At 39.0% G+C, this 22,507-nt stretch overlaps 1 protein-coding gene across 1 annotated transcript in view; it reads left to right on the top strand.

Annotated features, from left to right (window-relative positions):
• Positions 1–20,312, top strand: part of MAMDC2 (MAM domain containing 2) — a gene marked incomplete at its 5' end in the record, with an annotated part of 29,824 nt that extends 9,512 nt beyond the window's left edge. The window contains 7 exons of the mRNA XM_009886406.1: positions 1,009–1,155; positions 2,036–2,301; positions 12,546–12,639; positions 14,255–14,407; positions 18,039–18,298; positions 19,354–19,438; positions 19,770–20,312. Coding sequence (XP_009884708.1) covers positions 1,009–1,155; positions 2,036–2,301; positions 12,546–12,639; positions 14,255–14,407; positions 18,039–18,298; positions 19,354–19,438; positions 19,770–19,831 — 1,067 coding nt within the window. The remainder of the gene's footprint in view (positions 1–1,008; positions 1,156–2,035; positions 2,302–12,545; positions 12,640–14,254; positions 14,408–18,038; positions 18,299–19,353; positions 19,439–19,769) is intronic.
• Between the last annotated feature and the right edge of the window lie 2,195 nt (positions 20,313–22,507).

A 22,507-nucleotide genomic window follows, 5' to 3' on the forward strand; every position in this document is an offset into this window, starting at 1 on the left:
TATATAGCAGCATTAAGTTTTTTCCTTATTTTTCTGGAAGTTTTGGTCAACAAAGGTCTCAATATTAGCCAAATGGAGGGAAAAGGTACCAGAGTATTAAACTTGCTCTCCAAAGGATGAATCTTTAATGCTGCATGGACCTGGTAATGCTCCAACTGCATTTTATTTAGCTAGGGAAGCAGCAGGGGGAGGCCAGGGCTGCCTCCTTTTTCTCTGTAGGCAGAGGAAGACACCCGGGCAGTGCTTAGATTTGGCTTATTTGAGGCAGAAAAGACCACAGGCATCTCTCCAGTGCCAAAATTTTGCTTCTCCTGAAGCTGATCGCCTGTGTCCCTGCCCTTGCTGGGAAGCCCCTCTTAGCCTCTGTGCAGAAGGGTCGTGCGTGCTGCCGTGGAGCAATACTCACCAGCTCCTGACTCCAAAAATTGCACGATGGCTTTGGGTGGTGCCCCTCCTTCACCCAGAATCTGGTACAAGTGACCAAGGCTTTTAAAGAAACAGAAGTGTGTTACTTAAAAGCACCCGTTTACCAGGGGGATTTTTTTCAGGCTAAAGCAAATCCTGACCCATGAATTCCACATTGCAGGTCAAGAGGGAGCCATCAGCAGGGCTGGGGAGCTTAGCCTAGCTCTTAATCAACTTCACTGTAAATGGTGCTGTTAGAAATGTTAGAGGGAAATGTTAGAAAACAGTTAAGTAACGAGCTGTACTATTAGGGAGTGTTTGCAAGATTTGGAGGTCGAGGTCTTGGTGACTGAACATGGTGGGGCCCATGGTGAGAGGAAAATCACAGCTCCAGCTGAGAGTAAAATAACACCCACTTGCAGTAGAAAATTGATAGTTTGATATTGTGACTTTGCCCTATATATGTGTAACATCTTTGCACATGCTCATCTTCTGTAATGGAAAGAACGATGAAACAGACTATTTTTGGTATGCTTGTGCTTCAAGTACCTATGCTTATTATACTGTGCTTTTCCTAACAGAACATACACATCTATCTTTTAGGAACTCCTTTCAATCCTGCTGAGGCAGGCTGCAATTTTGAGGAAGATCTGTGTAATTTTTACCAGGATCACAAAGATGGCCCAGGATGGAGCAGAGTGAAAGTGAAGCGTAATGTGTATAGAGCGGGAGATCACACTACTGGGTTTGGTAAATCAAAGCTCCTTTTCACTAGAAGAGTCAAACTGGATAAAAAGGTTAACCTGTTGTGTCGTTGTTCGCTCACATTAAATAACGCCATCGGCACACTGGTTAGATTGCCTCACTGCAGCTCCCTGCCATTGAAAATCAGTGTACACCACGCTGTCTTAACTGGGACTCTGGCTGTGCCTCCCAACATGTAAAGGGGGAAGGTCACCTGTTGAATTGTCACACAGGGCTGTGAATCAGATTATCTTCACTATACTGGTCTGTAGCGACTGAAGGGATGATTCTACAAAAATATGCAAGCAAATATAATAGTAGCTTAATGCACTGATTTTCATATAGAGGAATGGTGGGGTCTTAGCTCTTCCAGGCCTAGGATAGTCGGCGTTTTTAAGGGAAAACTGTGAAATGTTGTGTAGTGAAGCCACGTAGTGAAAGGCCTGCTAAAAAGTTCTGAAACTCACACATCTCTTTGCGTAGAGTATTCATGGTTCCTAATCATATGTGCTAAAGTCTCACCTCATTATACTTGCTGCAGGGAATAGTAGGCCTTGTGCCCTGTCCTTCATTCTTCAGTCTCGGAGCAGTACCCTTGAAACAGCCAGGTTTCCAGTGAGGCCAGCAGGCCAGGGAATTTTTCAGTGTGAAATTGAAAAGTGCTTATTTCTGGTAACTTAGCCATGTGCCAGTTTTATCTTGAAGTAGCGGGGATGCTTTTAGAAAAACTCTTATTTCCTTTCAAACAGAGTGTGATAATCTGTTTCCTGCCAGTAGAAACCGTGTTTATAACCAAAGTCTGATGCAATAACGGAAGCTGCTTTAATAACAAATCAGCGGTGCTAATTGTGTATTAGAAATACTTAATAATTGTGCTGTCTTGCAGGTTATTACTTGTTGGCGAACACAAAGTTTACATCACAGCCTGGGTACATTGGACGTCTGTATGGCCCAACCCTGCCAGGAAACTTGCAGTTTTGTCTGCGTTTTTTTTATGCCTTATATGGGTTTTTCCAAATGAGTGGTACTCTTGCTGTTTATATCTTTGAGGAGAATCATGTCGTTCAAGAAAAAATCTGGTCCGTCTTGGACTCTCCAAAGGGAGTTTGGACTCAAGCTGAAATCTCCTTCAAAAAGCCTATGCCTTGCAAGGTAAGAGCCAATTCTTCAAATATGCTGAATTCTGGACGGAGATTTTCCTTGTGTTCTCCTCCCAGCGTTCTTTGTTATCCAGGGATTAACCCTAAGAGAGCTATACCTGCAAAGTGAAATTGAGTTCCTCAGGCAATCTGATGGGGAGCAGAGTGTTTCTTCTCAGCCTGGCTCCCATGGGACCCCCGATAAAGGGACTTTGTACCAGGAACGGGGCAGTGTTGCCCTGGTGTCCTCAACTGGAGTCACACTATTTGTGGAGATTTCACTTGAGGAGCTCTAATGAGAGCCGGTTGTGTCTCGATTTCTCAGCAGGCTCCACGTTCACTCATTTTTGTTTGTCTCCTATATGATTTGCATCACTGTACTTAATTACAGATTTTAATTAATCTAAAATGTCAGTATTGGTAAGTTCTGGTCAAAATGAGGACCTGATCCTACTTTCCTAAATTCAACCAATGGTTTAAAATATGAAGCCAGAAGTCAGTGTAATTTAGAGCTTGAAGTATTTGCAGCATCTGGTTGGAAAGATCCATTTGTTATCCAAGCAAGTTCATAAGAATACTATAATATTTCACATCACCTCCTAAGTAAGTCCTCAAGCTGCTGTTACTCCTCACCTCCACTCCTTTTACAGAGGCTGACTTTTACACAAATTTGTCTAGGCGCTACTTCTGCAGTTATCCTGATTTCTGTAGTCGATTTCCACTATTTGTGAGTCATCTAAGGAGTAACAATGGATTGCTACCTGATGACACTGAGATAAATTCAGCTTTTTTTCAGTGTGATAGTACTGTGAACATATGAATAAAAGTTTGTCTTGTAACTCAGGTATTTCTGAATTATAGACAAATATCTTAAGCAATTTCCCCACTACAAAGTACTTTTTGAAATTGCAGTAGTTATTGCATCTAAGTTTTCTTGGAAAAATAAAAAAAAAAAGTGTTTTTCTTCAAAGTAAGTACACTGTAAAAGAAAAAGTTCACCAAAAAAAAAGTTGTCTAATTGTGTTAAAAGGGAAATTTATGATGAAAATTTTGGTCCCAATTGTTGGCTACTGTTTTCTCTCAGATATCTGATACCTTAAAAATTGATAGATTTTTTTATGCATAAAATGTAATAATTTGAAAAAAGAATTTTATTACTGCCCAGCAAGTGCATGATAGAAAAGTCTCTCATAGTATCATCCCATAATATTTGCAGAAAAGTATTTTTCTCTTTTTTTGAATAACGAAAAGTTATTAGTTAAAAGGGCAAGCTTATTACATACTTTTGCTATCTTCTGTTTATGTATTTCTTTATTACTGCTAAAAATGTTCGGTAGCTTGTGTAGAGTAATACACTGTATGAGTAGTGATGACAGCTGAGCATGACTGTTAAAAATGGTTTATAGCCTTGGAGGTGGCAGGTTTTTTAGCATCTGACATTTACATGGAAAATCTTTTCCCATATGAATTTATGAAGAACTATTTTTATGTTTTCCTAGAAATTAGTATATCTAAAACAGTTGTGAAGAAGCTTGCCTGGGATGGAAAGCTTTCTGTGAATTGCAGCTTTCATGTCTGTAGTTACCAGTCTGTCTGTAGGCAGCAACAGATGGGGACAGCAGCACAGAGAAGAATAAAGAAGTGAATATCCTTCCTGCTTCTGAGCCTGAAGGTTTGCAGGAGGGAAGAAACCCTGTGGTTTGCAGTAGGAGGGTTTGTTGTCCTCTGGCAATTCTCAGACACCTTCAGTGGGTCCTTCACGTCTTGTGATGGGAGAGCCTTCTTTCCCACAGAAGCAGGTTGCAAAATGTTTATGTTGATATTCCTCAAATATCACAAAAAGTGAGATTCATTGGGCTTTAAAGGACTCGGCATGTGTTCAGAATATCATACTGCAGACATCCCTTAAACCAAATAACTATGCATTTGGGCAGGGGTGTGAAGTTCTGTCTAAGCCTTGGTTTAAACCTGTTCTCCCACACTGTCTTTTTTCCTAGATTGGAAGATTAAATTAGGTTTAGAATGGTGATTAAGCTGCAGTTTTGCATGTGTAGTAGATGCCATTGTTCCATAATAAATCATGCACAAGCTATGTGCTGAACTTTGTATAACAGTTTTGTGGTTTTCCTCATGGCTATGTATGTACACGCACAATCAGTTTATAAAGTTTTCCTTAGACAAATAGTACATGGAAGACAATGGGTGATGTTCTGAGGCGTGTCAGTATGGAAAAGTATATCCATGTATATTTACAGCTGAGAAGGTAGCATACAAAAGAGGAGTGATGTCAAAGTGTGTGTCTGTTTGCCTTAAGGCAATGGTGAAATACTGGTGTAGTTCCAGGTTGTCTGCTTGTGACATTCACAAGCAGGCTTGAGTGAAGTGGCACAGTGAACCTGATTCTGGCTTTTCCTTGCAATCTCATGCCCAACTCTTCTACCTTAATACTTTTAAAAGTCCTTTTGTGCTTTATTTTGTTTGTTTCTTCTTTTCCAAGCCAACAGAAGGAAATGAAGGTGCACCGTGTGGCATTGTGTAAACACTTAGGTTAACTCTCTGTAAAAATGCGTCTGCCTAGGACCTAGTGAAATAGCCGACTAGGAACACTCATTTCAATGGCAGTTTTCAATGCAGGCCAGCGTGGAGGTGCATCAGAGCACATTTTACCTTACAGCAAGGAGTGCTGGGAACGAGCAAGTCAGGGATTACACTTCAGGCTCTGGAGGTAGAGACAGTATAGAGAAACATGAGAGGAACAAGGTCACTGAAGCCTGACCTCTCTTGTCCTGTCTCCTCCAACCTGCCCTTGAGTCTCTTGCCTCCTCACTGATGCATCTTTGTCGTATCTATCCTGCCCGAGAGGCAGCAAACTGCCCCCGATTCCCCATTTTACTGGCTCCTCAGCTCTGGACAGTCCATTTTTTTTCCCTCTAATCCTGTCCATGTCCCAGTCTGTGTGCCCTGTTTGTCCCAGTTCTTACAAATTTTAGTTTCTGAAAAACTAATGAGTTGACAGAAAGCACAGTTCTGGCACAAAGACCGAACCCTGACACATTTCGTGCTCCTACTCCAAAGCCTAGGAGTGCCCAAGCTTTTCAAAGAATTTTTTAAATAGGGGCAAAATAAAACCTTTTTTCCTAGCCTTGTTCTCGGAAATGATGGAAATGTTTTGGCTTAAATCGTCCAAAACAAGCCTGAAGCAAGGACCCAGCATGGAAAGTCTGAGCTGAAATCATTGCATCTTGGCAATGTTATAAGCAAATGAAAAACAGTCTTTTAATTGAGTGAGGTGGTCTCAAAATAAGATAGAGCTACCACCTTTCCTGTAATACAGATGTGGTGGCTGATGTGCCTATCATATTGTTTTCTGAGATGCATCATGTCTAGACTTGGATGATAAGATGTTCTAAGGCATGCACAGTAGTTGGGCTGATTGAGTTCTTGGTTACTAGGTGTGACTTGTAGATTGGGTCAGCGCCTGTGGAAACAGTAAATAGTCTCCTGGCAGTTCCTTAATGGCCAGTAAAATCAGCGAGGCAGTCGTTATGCTGCTTTGGCCAGAGAGTCCTGAAGGTCTTAATGATTTTGCCGTGAGAAAACAATTGTTCTAAAATACCTGATTACCTATGTCCGTCATCTTTCCTCTACTTGGAATACTACTTGCAAGGCTTTGAAAACAACACAAAACCCCATCTGATATGTTTTCATTTTGATAAGGTATTTGTTTGCATCAGGAAAAGAAAAAGGCTTAGATTTTCATCCCTTGGTTTGTGTAATGGTTTTTGCAAGTTCCTTTTGAATTAGCTAACTGCAGTCTGGCACAGATTGTTGGCTTGAGTTCTGTGAGCAGGAAACGTGAAGCTGGCCAACAGGCTTTAATACGACACTTTGAAACTACTATGTTGAAAAGGTTAGGTAGTATGATCCAGCTAATCAAGTCATAAATATTTATACATATATATATGTATATATGTGTACATACTGCAAATAGATATGCTATATAATGCTAGCAAGAAGGCAAGAAATTTAAAATCCTGATTTGTCAATTTGTACTTGAGGCACTCTCTCTTTTAGTTAGTGTAAGTGATCCTATACACATACAGTATTGTTCTCATACTGTGTAGTGCCCAGGGAATAAATGTGACAAAGAAGAAATGAAAAAAAATATTCTAACATTTATTAAAATAAATGAAACCCTTCATGGTTTGTTGAATAAGCCTCTTAAAGGGCAGCATAAAAATCTGAGTCCGAAATATGAAGATTATTTTTAATCTGATTGAATATACTGGAACTGATCTTCCAGGACAATACATGGCAGGAAAATGTCAGAGGTAACTGAAGGAAAAATTCACATATGTCATACGTAATCTGGAGATGCTCACATGCACTGTGAAGCAAGAATCTGCATTTTAATTCTGTGTGTGTGTTTGTGCGTATATGCCACCATAGAAAGATATTTCTTTTATGCAAAATGCCTAGATTAAAATGAAGCTTTGAGTGCAGTTGGGTCTACTTACATCAGTTCTGTTCATTTCTGCTAGATTTGGTTCACCATTCTGAAGATCAGGTTTTTGAAAGGAAAGAAGTTGTTTACCCATTCATGTGAATTTTTGCAATGTTACCTCGTGCTTGAATGCCTCCCACAGAGGTGAAAAAAAATCCTCAGAAAGGCAGCTGGCATCATAACAGTCCACCGTGCTTTCATCAGAGTAGTGGCAGCATTTCTTGGGGTTTAAGTCTTTCAGTCTACTTTTCTTCGTCTCTGATGGTTTTTTTCCTCACTCTCTTTTCTTGAGTTCATCTGTTAGTTTTCACTCGTCCTCCGTAACTAATTTTAGTTGCAGTTGTGAGAAATCAAAATCAAGTGACTGGGTGTTGCGCTTCAATATTTACATGTTTTAAAACAAACAAAAGGGAGGGCTTTTTTGGGGAATGACTAAACACTGAAATCCTTTGCTGCAGGTTGCTGTGGAGGCCAATAGTATACACGCATTTAAAAGGGGATTAGGGAAATTCATGCAAAAAAGACATCACAGTGACCATAAACACAGTGGTACAGGTGTGACCTCCAGTTCAGCAAGTTCTCTAGCTCTCTGGGGGATGAACTCAATATAATGGCACAAATAGCTTTATGGTTGATTTGTTTCTTGTACTGTTTTCACTGAAGATCCATTGTCACTCCTCTGCCTTCCTAAAGCTTGATATGAGGGTCTTTGGACCTTTGTTCTCACATCATCACTGTGATAATGCTCAATATTAAATTATTCTAGCATTTCTCTTTGCTGCTGAGAAATTTGTGTCTCCCATTTGTCCACCAAAGACATAGGTAAATGACCAACGCAATCTTGGATATACGATGAAGTCCTAGATCCCTGTGACCAAGTCACTAGTGTAAAGGACACAGTTCTCCAGGCAGGTATCAAGTGCAGGAGGGCAGACATCCTAGTCCTCATCTCCTCCTTGTCCTTTGAAAAACCTTCACTTGTGTCAAATAAAGGAGCTTTGGTGCTCTTCTGACACAACCCTTGATCAGTCTTCCCACAGTAAGGTATGCAACCTAAAGAGGTTGGAATGAGCTGCAGCTTTATAGTATGGCCGTTCTGTCCTCCCTTCTCTCACCTGTAAAACAAGAAATTTCTTAAAGAACAGTCACTGAAAATGCCTATTTAAAATAGGAACATCAGGGCCTGTATATAGTAGGATTAGTGCATGCAAAATGTGTACCCCACTCTCTGTGGTGTTTGATACACAGTTATGGAAACAACCTACTGGAAACTGTAAAAATTATTCAGGTTAGAAAATATTACCTATGTGGCCTGCATCTTCACAGCAGCTAAGCAAGGGGATACGTTGCATGAAATATTACATACCTCCTTTCGGTATGTGGGATACTTAACTGACATTTCCTTTTTTTTTTCTCAACCTTTGTTCTGGGTAGTTAATATTGTGATACTATGATGCCACACCATCTGACAAGAGTCCTCAGTCTAAAGGCAAGAACCTTTCCCTCTTATAAATAGAGCCAAGGAAACTGTTGCACTGAAAAGAAGATAGAGCTATAATAGCAGATTTGTGGAAATCTAGCAGGGCCCTGGGGGACAGCTGAGGATATCAGTGTCTTATGTACATTTCCGTGCAGGCAGTATTCTCTACTAGACAGTGCAATCCAGTGAATATAGATGTAGCATTAACAGCCTGTGGCCCGAGGTTGTTCTTTTAGCTTTATGTTTCTCTTCCATTGTTTGTTTCTGCAACCCATTTGGCCTTGGACAGGAAAAGTTTTCAAAAATATTTGTTCAAATGTCACAAACTTATTACCAATGTTATGCAATTATTTATGTAGAAGCTTTCATAATCCATTATTTTTCCCACAGAACCTCATTGCATTTACATGGCAAGAAATTGAACTTGCCGGGCGAATGCCATTTTAAATCCATTTATTTTATATGACAGAAGCTTGCAGACATTCTAATTTTGGCTTAATATCTTTCTTGCGTTCTTGATAAATGAATTTCTGACTGTTTAAGCCAAAGAAAAACAATCCATTTAAAATCTGGTTTAATTAAACTAGTTAAAAGTAATCTGGGCTAACTTGATAACATTTGTATTGAACAGCCTTGGGTCAATCAGATTGGTTTTCCCATTCCCTGTGCCAGTGATGGGTCCCTGGCTTACACGCTTATAGGGCTCTATACTAATGTAACTGTCTGAAAAGTCAGGAACCCTGTTTTGTGAAAACATCTTGACTGCTTTTTTGTGTCATGTTACACTTTTGTTTCTGGTGCTTGAATTATTTTTGGATTTCGTAACAGAGTTTTGTGTCACTGTATGGAAATTACAACAGTTTCTTCTCACAAAAATGCACCTCAGACACCACTATAACTGCCGTTCTCCTTTAAGAAATTGAGCCTAAATATATATCTAAGTGACAGTCTGAGTTTTGTGTCTAAACTGATACACAGGATGTAGTTTAAACCCAGGAATATTCACTAGGATAGAATAAGGTAAATTAATTTACTGCAGAGGCATAGCTTGCTTTTAAGTCACCAGATTTGGCTGCTGTCACGGTTTTTCTTTTGTTTAGCTGTTCTGGCTCTCTAATTGAGGAAGAGATATATTTTGAGGGATAAACAAGTAGGAAAGAAAATACACAGAACCATAGGAATCTGGGGGGCATCCTTTTACAAGCCTCCCCTTTAGTCCTTCCTTACACTTCTTGATGGAGGTACCCTGCTGCATGTCCTACTCCTTCTTACCTCCAACAGCAGGTGAACTTCATATGCATGCATTTTAGCTCACACCTACTTGTAGAGATGCAGAGTGCTAAGGATGAGAAGTCCCTTCTGCCTCACTCAGTATCTGCAGCACAACCCAACATGTCATGGGAGAAGTGAAACCCCACTTGCTCTACCAGATGTTCTCATCTGGCATTGCTCATTACTGATATAATCCAGGATAAATGATAATTATTGATACTTCGAGGCTGTAAACCAGGAACATTGATTAAGCGCTGGAAAATAAACCAAAGCAGCTTCCAGAAATCAGAGCAATGATTTGGAAGGAAACTAATGCCCTGGCTGTGTCCTCTTATTGGAACAAAAAGAGACATGAGAGGAAAATACATTCTATTTTTCAGTAACACGGGCAACAACTGCCTGCATTGGATAATGTTTTCAATTTAGCCTCCAAGATAGCATGCAAGTCCAGGAAGATTTGTTACCTAGTTTGAAACAATTAGTATGTTGTTCATCTGTCATGTTTTATGAAGAAAGTGTGAGTTGAGCACAAAGACTCCTCTATTCTCTTCTCCAAGGCATGAGATAACTTCATAAAAATTTCCTTTGGAATAGTTAACCTCGGAAATATTTTCATTCAAAACAAGAACAAATGTAAAGCATCATGAGATTAGTCCTATCTTGACTATAGAAAGGATTCAGGGATCTGATGTGGGGTGAAAATAAGTAGCTGAGTAAATCCAAATTGATAAAAATCTGGTAGCTAAAATTCAAATAGTCAAAGACGTCCCTTTATGACAAAAAAAAAAAAAAAGGATATTTAGGACAAAAGAAGAGTGAATAAATTTGACCTGTGAATAAAAATATGTTCTACCCCATTGCTTAAAACTAAATCAAGAATATAACAACAAAATAAGCTGAGGGGACAATGGACAATTTCGGTACATTTGCTATAGCTAATACTGGAAACTCCACATTCCCAAACACAAGCTCCCTCACTCCACCCCTGTGCTCATGGCAGCGTGTCACTCAACACCACAAAAAGCAAGCAGAGAATTAGTAATGCTAAAGCTACATACAGATGACAAAGCTGAACAAGTTTACAAGTGTCACTGAAACAGATCAATCCTTTGATTGTACAAAGGCTATGGGTTCAATGGCCTTTGAGAGACCACCAGTTATTGTTGTGATGCTTTTGAAATGGAGGGCTTTCTTCAGGATCCAATGGGTAATTACATACCTTGTATGGAACAAGTTATTGCAATTTAAGAATAAAGAACTTGATCCTGCTCCCAATGATGTCAATAGGAAAACATCACTTACAACATGATTCTACAGTGTGGAAATGTTGTTTCACAAACGAGGACTGACCTCACCCTTTCATGTGTGGTTTTCTGAAGATTCTTGGGTTTAGGATTATAATATGTCTTTAGTTTATTACAAATGTTCACCAGAATGCATTTATTAAAAGTCTGGTGAATGACGTCCACCCAACGTCAGTATTTATTGTATTCTTTATTCCAAGAGATGCTACCATTTTTTAATAGATTGCGCCTGTTTTGTGAGAATGAACTTACAAAGTAGGAAACAATTTTTGTCCTGATAAACCTTAAAAATAGAGAGCAGCTCTACAGGAAAAAAAAAAAAAAAAAAAAAAAGAGGCCAGTTTTAGGCTACTGTACACTGAGCAGTTGTGCGTGCTGTGCGGGGGCACTCCTCATGTCCACACCTGTAACAGTTTACAAGACAGGTCATCACTGTTACCAGGATTGGTGGCACTGAATGGAAAATGGTTCTGGAAATCGCTCCATCCTGGGCAGCATAACCCATACGTGCTTCAAAGGTTAAAGTGGAGTTATGTCCCAGGCTGTTTTATAAGGAGATGGGTAAATATATAGTACAAAGCAAAGCAATCTAGCAAAATTCGGTGTAATTGAAGAACATACTGAAGGTGTTACTGAGCCTGTTAAAAGAGGACTTATTAAATAATGCGTGAATGACTTTTAACAACCTTTTTGTATCCGTGTGATACTGTCAGTCAGCATTTAACCTCAAATATGTAACTGAGGTGTTTACAGTTGTTGCGGAATATGAAATTGTTAGAAGTGACACTCATCTGTCTCCAGTCACTCGCTCAGACCTCATCACAAAGGAATTGTTTTGAAAAGCTCCTCTCAAATTATGGTCATAACCCCAGTGGTCAGACAGATGGTTTGCAGTAGTTAGGCAAAGAAATCTGCCAGCGGTATGTTCACAAAATAAACCTTATTGTGTCATTTGTAATTCAAACAGATCTGTGTCAACCTTGGGAGAACAGCAGCTGGGAATCTTATAGTTACTTTACATTTTATTTTGTCATCTCATGAGTGACTTGTAAAGTCTGTGGCAGAATTAATGAGTAGTCAAATGAAACATCTTGGACACTATTCTTGTGAACACTATGAATGAAGCTTAGCTTTTCCAGCCTCCTGCTGTATGATATCATGGCCTTGTGTCATTTCTGAATAATCCCATTTTATGCAGTAGTTTCATCTCATCTCTATTGTTCTTTAGTTTTCTTGCTGCGGTCATGTCTGTTGGCCATCACTCTGCATTACTCTTTCAAATTTATTTTTCCATGGGTAAAACTTCCTGGTTCTAAGGATAATATAGCTGAGGACATTTGAACTGTTCACGTTGTCTTTTTTGGGGGGAGAAACTGCAATAGCCTCAGTGAATCATGTTTGCTTATACACTAAAAAATACACACTGTCCTAATAAAATGGAAACTACATACAGACATACATCATTTGCCTATAGAAGCGAGAAAACTCTTTCTATTGAATGAAAACATACATCTAAACCCCACTGGATTTGAAATTTCAGTCATTGGCAGAATTAGTACGTGCTAAAACAAAGTGGATTCATTATTTCTGTTCTGTAGATGTCAAAATTATTAGCACATTCGGAAAAATCTAAGATTTCATACTCTGAACCATGCCAGCTTTTGTTAGATGCCTGAAACTTCTTTCATGTATTGCAGGTTGTCTTTGTCAGCTGGTGTAAAAGCTTCTGGGACTGTGGACTTGTTGCACTGGATGATGTGTCATTGAGCCTGGGGACCTGCCAGGCTGCTGGTAAGACCATGTATATTTGTTGTCCAACAGCTGCTACCCTTTTTAGTAAGAGTTCATGGCATACCTTCATTTTCCAAGCCTTCAGCTGCCTTCATCACACTGTTGTTTCCTTTCTTTTCTTTTTTCCAATACATATTGCATAAATCCTATTTTTGCAGCAGCATACATACAGCAAGGACCAGTTTTTGTTCATAGGGGTACTAGCTAATTCCTAATTGACTTCACTGGCTCTGTTGCAGTTATTTATAGGTCAACGTTCCTTTTGGAGCATTACAATTTAAAAAAAACCCCAACAGTCCGATTGAGGGGAAAGTAGTTTTCAAATGGCTTTTAGGAAAACAGGAATGGACCCAAAAGCACTATTTTCAAAACATAGCATTATTCTATTTAGTCCAGAAGTAGAGTTGTGCATGGCCAAGACAGTCCCTTGTCTGAACTGCAGTTCTCTAATGAAGACAGATACGATGAGCCCAACTCTCCCTCCTGTAGTGGGAGGAACTGAATGGTTTTGGGCAAGGCTTTACCCTCTGACATGCACATGCTAACCTCTCTGAACTCACCCAAACTCCCTCTTCTGGGTTTTTTTGAGGTTTGACAATACAACAATTGTATCCTAATTTGGAAACCACCCTCACGAGACAGGCACAATCTGTAATCCCATTCTTCTTCGGAATAAAGCCATGCCTGTGAAATAGCGATGAGCCTGATCGACCATGCCATTTATATTCCCATGTAATAAGAACTTCTTAATGACCTCCTTTGATTGGATTTCATGCATTCAGGCAGCTAACCATTACAGAACAGAGAGAAGTCACATGTATAAAACAAGATGCCATTTTTCTAAAGCATTTCCAATAATTGTCTTACGTAGTTCCAAAGTAATTTGAAAGGGACTTATCAGCGATAGCAGCAAAAAAAATGCCTGAAAATTGCCCCAGAGTATGTGAGGTATCAAGGCTTCCTCCATTCCAAAATGTGAAAGCAACTCAGTGTCTAGTCCTGAACTACAAATTCAGATTATAGCAGAAAAGCTGACAGAAGCTTCCTGGTGAGCATGTGAATTGTCAACTTTCTTCTGCATCATCTCATAGCATTGAAATAATGAAAATACTGTGGTAATTGCAGCTCTGTGGTCTGTTGTATGTGGTATTAGAATCTGGTGCCAAGGGAACATAAGAGAGCTAAATGTGGCTTTTGATTTCAGATCGCAGAAACTCCAATCTTTGACAAGACTCATGTAATATGCATGTTATACATGCTGGAGCTCATTAAACTGCTTGGGGTGCCACAGTAGTGAAGAAAATTACAGTGGTACAGCCCATTGTGGAGTAAGAGCTCTGATGAGATAATAAACTGTATGAGATGTTTTAAAGAATAGTAGTACATACTAGTGAGCCAGACTAGGGCACAGCTTTCCCCAAAGCTGTGAAGAAAATGAAATTTAATTTCGTACATCTTTTTGAAGCTACCTTTTGTAAGCTCGTATTGCTGTAAGTATAGCTAGGTCGATAAAAGTGATTTCAGCAGGTGAGTGAATGCGATACGTTGCTTGTTTAATCTCTCCATATACCCGTCTAATACATTTGCAGTTTTAAACAACGTCCTCTCCTTATAGATGTATTGCCGCCCAATCCTGGAGAGTGTACTTTTGAAAAAGATGAGTGTGTGTTTACCCAGAAGAAGAGAGGTCGTGGGAGTTGGCACAGGAGGAGGGGTCCAACTCCCACGTCTTACACTGGGCCGAAAGGAGACCACACTACCGGGGTAGGTGAGTTAAGCTCCACATTGAACTTTCAGAACAGAGATTGATAGTTAGTCAAAAATACTTTGAAATGATAACCTAAAACACAGAGAAAGTTTTTACTGTTCTGTTCAGATCAGTTATTAATCAAGTGAAGTAAACTTGTTTCTTAGGGACCCACGGATGGTTTTGAGAATGTGATGTTTAATCTGAATTACCTGCAAACCAAGCCGGTAATTTGGTCTTCATGTCCTAAAGTAGTCCTTTCCTTTGGGAAAAAATAAAAGGACAGGATGACTCTCCAGACCCTGCAGAAAAGCCTTCTTCCAAACCCCTAGTTTACATGAATATTCCCTGAAACTAAAATGCAGACAAGTGGCTGGGGGCTCTTTTGCATCAGCACCTTCCTGTTCGAACTTAGAAGAAAATATGGATAATGAAAGAGGTGCCACAGACCCTTTCTCTTGAAAAATCTGCTCCATACCCTCACTTCTGTAATTTAAATATTGAGGCAAGTAGGGCCCCCATTATCATGAGCGAGTGCACAAAAAACTGCATCAGAATTGCCCCCACACCGGGGGCAGTACCTGGTGACTAGTGGAAATGATGAACTGTGTCACTGTGTTGGGTGCTCACGTTCCTGCAGAAGAGGACCTCGGTAACAACTCCACTGACTTACACAGTATGTTGGATGAAACTGCCCTAAGGCTTGTGAACTTTAAATGCTTACATAGTTTTATAAAGGCCTTTGGGGCCTTTGGATGTGCCCTCCTCCACAGCAGCTAGCATTCTTTCAACAAGTCTTAAAGTCAGTTGCGGACAAGCTGTCTTATTCACTGTAGCCACCTATCCAGTCTGTTAAAAAATTTAGCTGGATTACAAAAGCAGCTGGCCTGCTCAAAGGGCTCACCAAAAGCTATTATTACTCTGTCAAGTCAACTGTGATGGAGCGTAAATCATGTTAAGCAGCTTACCAGGCATAGTTATTTCAGCTGTGCATATGAAGTCTTGCTCTATGCAAGCTTAATTGAATTTACTCTGGAAAACTGTTTTGTTTCTAGTTAAGAAAATAACAAATGCTTCTCGTTAATAAAATAACAACTGTTTTGTGTTGTTTCTGATCTCTTTATCTAAAAAGATGGCTTTGTGCACATTCAGCAAAATCTCCCTTTCCTTTCTCCTGGTAAAATTTCTGTAATAGCTGCATCCTGAGCAAGGTATGGAAATTGACTAGAGAGGTGGAAATTCATGGTGTGTGGGACTGACTGGCCAAAATCCTACATGTGGAACTCAGAATACAGATGGGAATGTTTCTCTTTGGCTTGAAATTTCAGATCACCGAGAAACTATGTTCTTCCATTCTTAATTCTAAACAGTACTGATTCTGGGTAGAAATATGAATAGCCTTCTGAGATAAGTTAAGTTTTAAATCTTGAAGTGTCTCTTATGTGTTACGAAATAAAAATGAGAAACATTACTTACAAAATCTGACCATATTCTGAGTGGATCTATTGGCCAAGTTATCTATGTAGAAAGCCTAGGCTATCTACAAATCAAGAAAATTTTCCCAATAATGATACCTTTGTGCTGTGGAATGACTTTCAAAAGGGAATGTTGAAATCCTTGTCCCTTTTCCATTTAAAAATTAGATGACATCATTAGAATGAATTAGATGACATACTGTCTGTCTTTGTTACCTGTGCTGCCCAGTTCTTCTGCATCAGCTAGACGTGTGTTCACCAGCTTTAAAATATGTGAGAATTTTTCCAAACAGTTTTTGAAGTTCATTTGAGGATTTTTATTTTGAAGTGTGTGTGAGACTCCTGGAGAGGCATTTGTAGGCCATCACTGTATTGTCTGGCAGACCCTTCTTTTTCTACAAGATATAATCCAAAAGGACATTACATTAAAGTTGCTGGCTGTTTTGGTAGGTAACCAAACTCAATTCCGTAAAAGAATTCAACATTCAGGTTTGTTTGATACTTTTCCCCCCCCTGGTTATTCCCTAGATAATATATTTTATTCTTCCTCTTTCAAATACCCTATATTCCAGCTCTTGTGTTTCCAAGGACAATAATCTTCTCCTTACAGTAGGAGCAACACTTGAAGAGTTTCTTGCTCAAGAAAAGGAATGGGATGTTAGCACAATTTTCTGATTTCTAAAGCAGAAACTGACTTTAGACCAATTTTCAATTTATGTAGATCACTAAGTATTCTGAGATCTGAGACTGATAGCTTGACTTAAGAAGTGATGAAGCAACAGAATCTTTTAAGTCTGGCCTGTGACAACAATATTTATTCCTTATTTCATACCTCTCTTTGCAGCAAGATGTGCTGAGAAATACAAGGATTTGAATTCACAAAAGCAAGAGCTGATCTAGTCTTTCCAACAAGTTTATAATAAATTTCAGGCTTTAGAACTAAAGGCAAGTTATTTATTATACTGTAGTATGAGCTGTAGGTTTTGATTTCTAACTGAAGGAGCTTTTAAGCCTAGTGAACATCAAAATCCTCGCAATGGCTTGCACTAGTTTTGGTATAAATAGCCTTGGGAATTCTCCAACACACTGTACGAAATTATCTCTTCTTTACAGACCTACAGCTGCAGATAATCTTCCTTTTCATCCTTTCTCTCTACTGCTGCTTACCACCAAACTACAACCCGCTTTAGAGGGGATGTCTTCAGCATGGGTTTGTGTAGATGATAGGACTCTGAGTATCATGGGACAACCCGAGTATCCACTGGCTGCTCTTGCTGCTCTCAGCTTTCCTCCTGCCTCACTGATCCTTAGGAATCCTCTCTCCCCTTGAGGTCAATCTCACCACCAGGACTTGTGGTGGCAGAAGGGCAGCTTGTTTTCTCCAACACCCCAAAAAGGGAGCAGTGGGCACGAAGAGCTGCTGCAAGACCTGAGTTCACTGCCTGCTGGCAGAGTGTACGTCCCAAGACACAGAAGAGCTGCCATATGCAGCAGATGGGACGTGGGGATGCTCCTCAGCCTTAAGACAGACCTCAGTTTGCTCCACTTGGAAATAACTGAATGATGGAGGGGGGGAGGGCAGGGGGCCGTAATTTGCCTGCCACCAATTAATGACTAATTTTTCCACAGATCAGAGTTCATGACAATCTTTCATTCCTTCACGGATTCTAGAGTCTAGTTTTCCTCACTTGTGTCTTCACACTTTGATCACAGAAAGAAAAATATTATTGATGTCATATGTGATTTAAAAAAGGTATTTCAATTCATTTGCTTTGTTAATAGCATCAGCTCCAACCACTGCCTAAATGATACCCGCAGATGTACCTGCAGCTGTCTCTGAATTCCAATTAATCAGCCTCTGTCAGAGTGCGTTCCTGGTTTAAGAACGGCTGATTTTTTCTTACTTTGTATTCCTTTCTGTTGCTACGTATTTCTTCAGATATAAACAAATTTTTAAGTGTTATCACATTAGCATTCACAAATATTACCATTATTACATTACACAATTATTACAATTTCACAAATATTACAGTTCACAAATGTAACGGTCTACGGCATAAAAATATTTATCAGAACTTTCAATCATAGTTTTTTATATAATGAGCATGTTGAGCGTAATTAACAGGCTGAGAGAATGTATTCTACTTTCCTAATATTTGCTTTTATATCTTTTTAAGGATACTACATGTATATAGAGGCATCCAATATGGTCTATGGGCAGAGAGCATACCTAGTTTCAAGATCACTAAGAGGATCCTCTGGAAAACAGTGCTTGACATTTTTCTATCACATGTATGGAGCCGGGACTGGATTATTAAGTGTTTATCTAAAAAAGGAAGGTGATGATGAAGAGATTCCTTTGTGGCGGAGGACGGGGGAACAAAGCATCTCATGGCTAAGGGGACTGATAGAATATGAAAGTGATAGAAACTACCAGGTAAGAAAAAAACAAAGAAAAAGCAGCCAAAATGGAATATTGAACTGAACTACATGCTAGAATCCAAGTTTGGGTTGTATATATATAAAAAAAATCTTAAAATGTAGATAGCATTGAATGGACACCTGAACAAGCTCAAGTAACGTATAATTTCTTACAAATGAAGGTAGGGAGGGAATTACTAAAGACATGAATAGGCTGCAAGTGTGAAAATAGTTCATTAATTCAAAGGTTTGGGTTTATTTTAAGTATTTAAATGCTGTTTTCCCATCATGTCTTGTCAGTAACGGTAGTTTTTATTTAGATCACTTGTGGAATTTCTTTTCCTACGGCTGTCTAAAGCCCTGTCTAGATTTCATATAACCACAAAGCTGTGATAAAATGGCTGCTTCTTGCAGGATGGTCTTTCTGAGGTGGCACCAAGAGCAAGGGATGATGCAAAGCCAGAGCTCTGCCTTTGGTTTCAACAGTGCCATCATTTCAGTATTTATTGCCAGAGACAAAGCCTTCTTCGGTTTCTTTGTCAAAGAGGAAGCTGAAATTGCTATTGACTGAAACAGCGCTGGGCACAAAAACTGCACTGGTCACTAATCAAAGATGTTGTGCGTTTTTTTTTAATCACTTTGCCTTAAGAGCCTGGAAATTAATTAGGAAAAAATAAACCTTTTACTGAAAGGCAAGTTTAGCTTAACAGCAAGCCCACAACATAATATTGTAATGCTTTTTTTCCCCCTCAAGGGTTGTTTGTATATGGGCAACACACAGAGACACACTTGGGCTGAAAAGCAAAATAGAAGTGCTACAGGACTAGAGAAAATTTATCAGTGGTCTATAACACACAGCAATTTCTTAACAAACTGTAACAACAAATTGGCTTCCTTTGGCATAGCACACACCCAAATTCTCTGAGCAGGGCCATCAGTCCACTGGTGGGGCACACAAGTTTCTTTTTGAGAAGCAGGCTTTCAGGACATGCTAGATCCTTGAACAGACTGCGTGGGTATTTAGTCCTTCCTCCTGCGGGATTCATGAAAAGCTGTCTCTTACCTTCACAGATTATTTTTGAGGCAATCCGCGGTGTATCAATGAGAAGTGACACTGCTATTGACGATATTCTGTTCCAGGCAGGACCCTGTTTGGGTAAGTTTAAACATACTTTATTTCTTTCAGGTGACACCTAGCAATTCGTGGTGCTTTTTGTAATTAGGCAGGTGGTACTTCTTCCCTTGATTTATCACTGAACCGATCTGACTTTAGTATCATGCTGCTGAGTTAGTGCAGAATTTTTGTTTTCTAATAAGACACAAGACCATACTCAGAATCTGGACTAGTAAAGATGCTGTAATGCTTTCTAAAAACCATATGGCAGTCCCATTTAAATCCAGCGTGGTAATTACATTCTGTCTTATGCATTCTTATATATGATAAAAATAAAAATGATTACAGTATTTCCCTCTTCTTTGTATTCTAGAAGTGGAAGAAATTCAATTCTCATCAGGCTATCCTGACAGCTTAAACGAAATTGAGTATTAAATACAGTCTGCTGAAAGGAATGAAGTGCATAGAAGATTTGTATGTGAGAAACTGCACAAACTGTCTGTTTTAAAATACGTTTTAAGGAAATACTGGACTGGTTTGAATATGCACCAATGTATAGGAAGAACTCAGAGCACTCATGTTCCTTGCCTTTGCAATGAAATTATTGACTCAGGGCTTCTTAGACTGTTTTTTTATATATTTTTTCTCTTTTGCATGAGGTATCAGTTATTATATAAAGGCTTCCCATTTTGCACAGATCATTCTTTTTAATGCCTTTTTTAAAATAAAAAACAAACCCGACCTTTCTGGTATATAGGTAAAAAGAGGAAAGTAAAGGTGCACAATTAAAATCCAATATTGTGTTATCTTAAATCTGCATTCAGTGAATGTTTTGTGTTGGGTACAGAATGGATTTTTGTTAAGGAAATTATAAATATTTTGAAATAATAAAGAAAATAGTATTAGCTACTAGTAATAGCCAACATGTTAAGTGCAATTATTCATGATGACAAATCTCTCTGGGAAACTCTTAACACTCTGCTGGCAATTTTTTATGGTTTTGTATTCTTTTACTATAACAAATATATTTGTTGTCCTTGCCAATAACCAACTCACTTTTACTGTTCCAGTATAATTCAGTGTAAGCTGCTGACATTTTGAACTATTTGAAATGAAACTCTTTGAAGCCATGTATTTTCTGGCATACAAGCCTTGGGGATTTTTTCAGTTTGTACACTCACAGAGAATGTACCTATGCTTTACGCTACCACAGATGTCTTGCATTAATATTATAGGAAACTGAATTCACACAACTTGTTAATTTTAGATTATATGTGTTTGTGTGTAGGGTTTTGTTTTGAAATTATTATAACTTCCTAATAAAATGTAACTTGGAAAATCATCTTATTGCTCTGCTGTAGATTTTATAGTTATCAGTGTAACAAGAAACAACTGAACCTAATATAATAGCCTGAATTCAATATTTTGAATGCAAAGAGAATGAAATGTGTGGGTCACATCACCTAAGACAGCTGACAGAAAGCAATCTGATCTGCTGCAGGAAGTTCCTGTATTGAGCCAAAACAATTATTCTTACAGCCATCACGTTCAAGCTGGTGCTACAAGATGTGAGCCCTGAAAAGTGAGTACAGCATTTGCTCCTTTCAGAACAAAGTATACTTTTTTTCCTAACGGCCTATAAGGATCAACAGCACCTGTGACAATCTAGCCCCTTGCATCTTTAGTAAGTTTTCATTTTGGTGACACAAACAATTGAAGAGATTGCTCAATTAAATACATTTGGTACTAATGTGTTTATTTGACCACACAGATTGAAGCAGCTTATTATTTTCTAGAGACAGAGACAAAATGAATTGACATCTTAACTGGCTGCCCTAGCTACTTACAGTCCCCAGTGGCAGCTGGTTTTGAATGCATCACTCTGGCTATTATTCTGAAAATGAAAGCAACCAGAAACAATACACTATTTCCTAAGAGCCAATATAGTTTTTCAGTTGTTCTGTAAAGCTTATGCTTTGGTATCAACATTCAGAACAAATTATCTAAGCAGAAAACAAGTGAAAATGAAGTGGTTAAAATCATCAGGCTTGGTGGTTCTCCATACTTCTGATGGGACTTTTCTGTAAATGAAATGAAGCACTAAGAATAACTACTGGATTCCCATCTCTAACAATTTATACAACTCTGCTTCACTCCATCAAAGTAATCAGATTTAGGCTGACACGAATATGGAAGTACTCTATTCTGCTCTCCATTGAGCGTTCTCTAGACACCTCACTTGTACGATGATTTTGCTGATACCACCAAGGGTAGTATTTATCCATAGGGCATGAAGCACTGTCCTGACTGCAAAAAAGAAGCTTAAGTTCTTCCTTCAGTAGGGAACAAGAGCACCTTTCCACCCATTTCTGCTGCAAGAGTTAAAGAACAGAGGGAGAATTTGAAAGGTGGCTTTACATTACTTTAGTGCCTGTTGAGTATCAGTTTATAGAATAGGAAATTCACAGACTAGTGTAAGAATGGCTGCAAAACATCTGAAAACTAGGGAAGGTGCATTAAGATTTCTCCTCTGGCAAACTTCAGTTTTATGGACATGAAAAACATCCCACCAGCTCTGTCCAAATAGGAAACCCTCTCTTCTTTCAAGAGCCCTTCTTGGTCCAAACACTGCCTACTTTGTGGCCTTTGCTGTCTCCTTTTTCCAGCTCTTAACAGCATCCATACTCACCAGATCCTGGAAAACACTCTCTGACAAACTCTGGGAAAAACAGATCTCTTCAGCAGTCTCCAGTGGGAACATGTTGAAATGGTTCTGCCTCTTTCTCTTTCAGCTGGAAGTCAGTGTTACTTAATGAGTCCAACTCTACCCTTTTGGTCTGCAAGCTTGAGACATAACTGATTTAGGAGACTACAACTTTTATTGATTAAGTAAGACATTACCAACTAATATTCTAATTAACTAACAGACATGCCAATGTGACTAATTTACAGTGACACAATTTTGCATTCCATTACACAGCTATTACAAAGCTATTATCACAAGTCTTATGAATGACATACTTTCAGTTTTATTATCCTTTCCCCTCCATACCACATGCACTAGGGTGCATTTCTAGGCTTCTTTATTCTTCTACACCAAGTCTTCTGGAC

The sequence above is a fragment of the Charadrius vociferus genome, unplaced genomic scaffold, assembly GCF_000708025.1.
Source record: "Charadrius vociferus isolate BGI_N301 unplaced genomic scaffold, ASM70802v2 scaffold505, whole genome shotgun sequence".
Classification (NCBI taxonomy): domain Eukaryota; kingdom Metazoa; phylum Chordata; class Aves; order Charadriiformes; family Charadriidae; genus Charadrius; species Charadrius vociferus.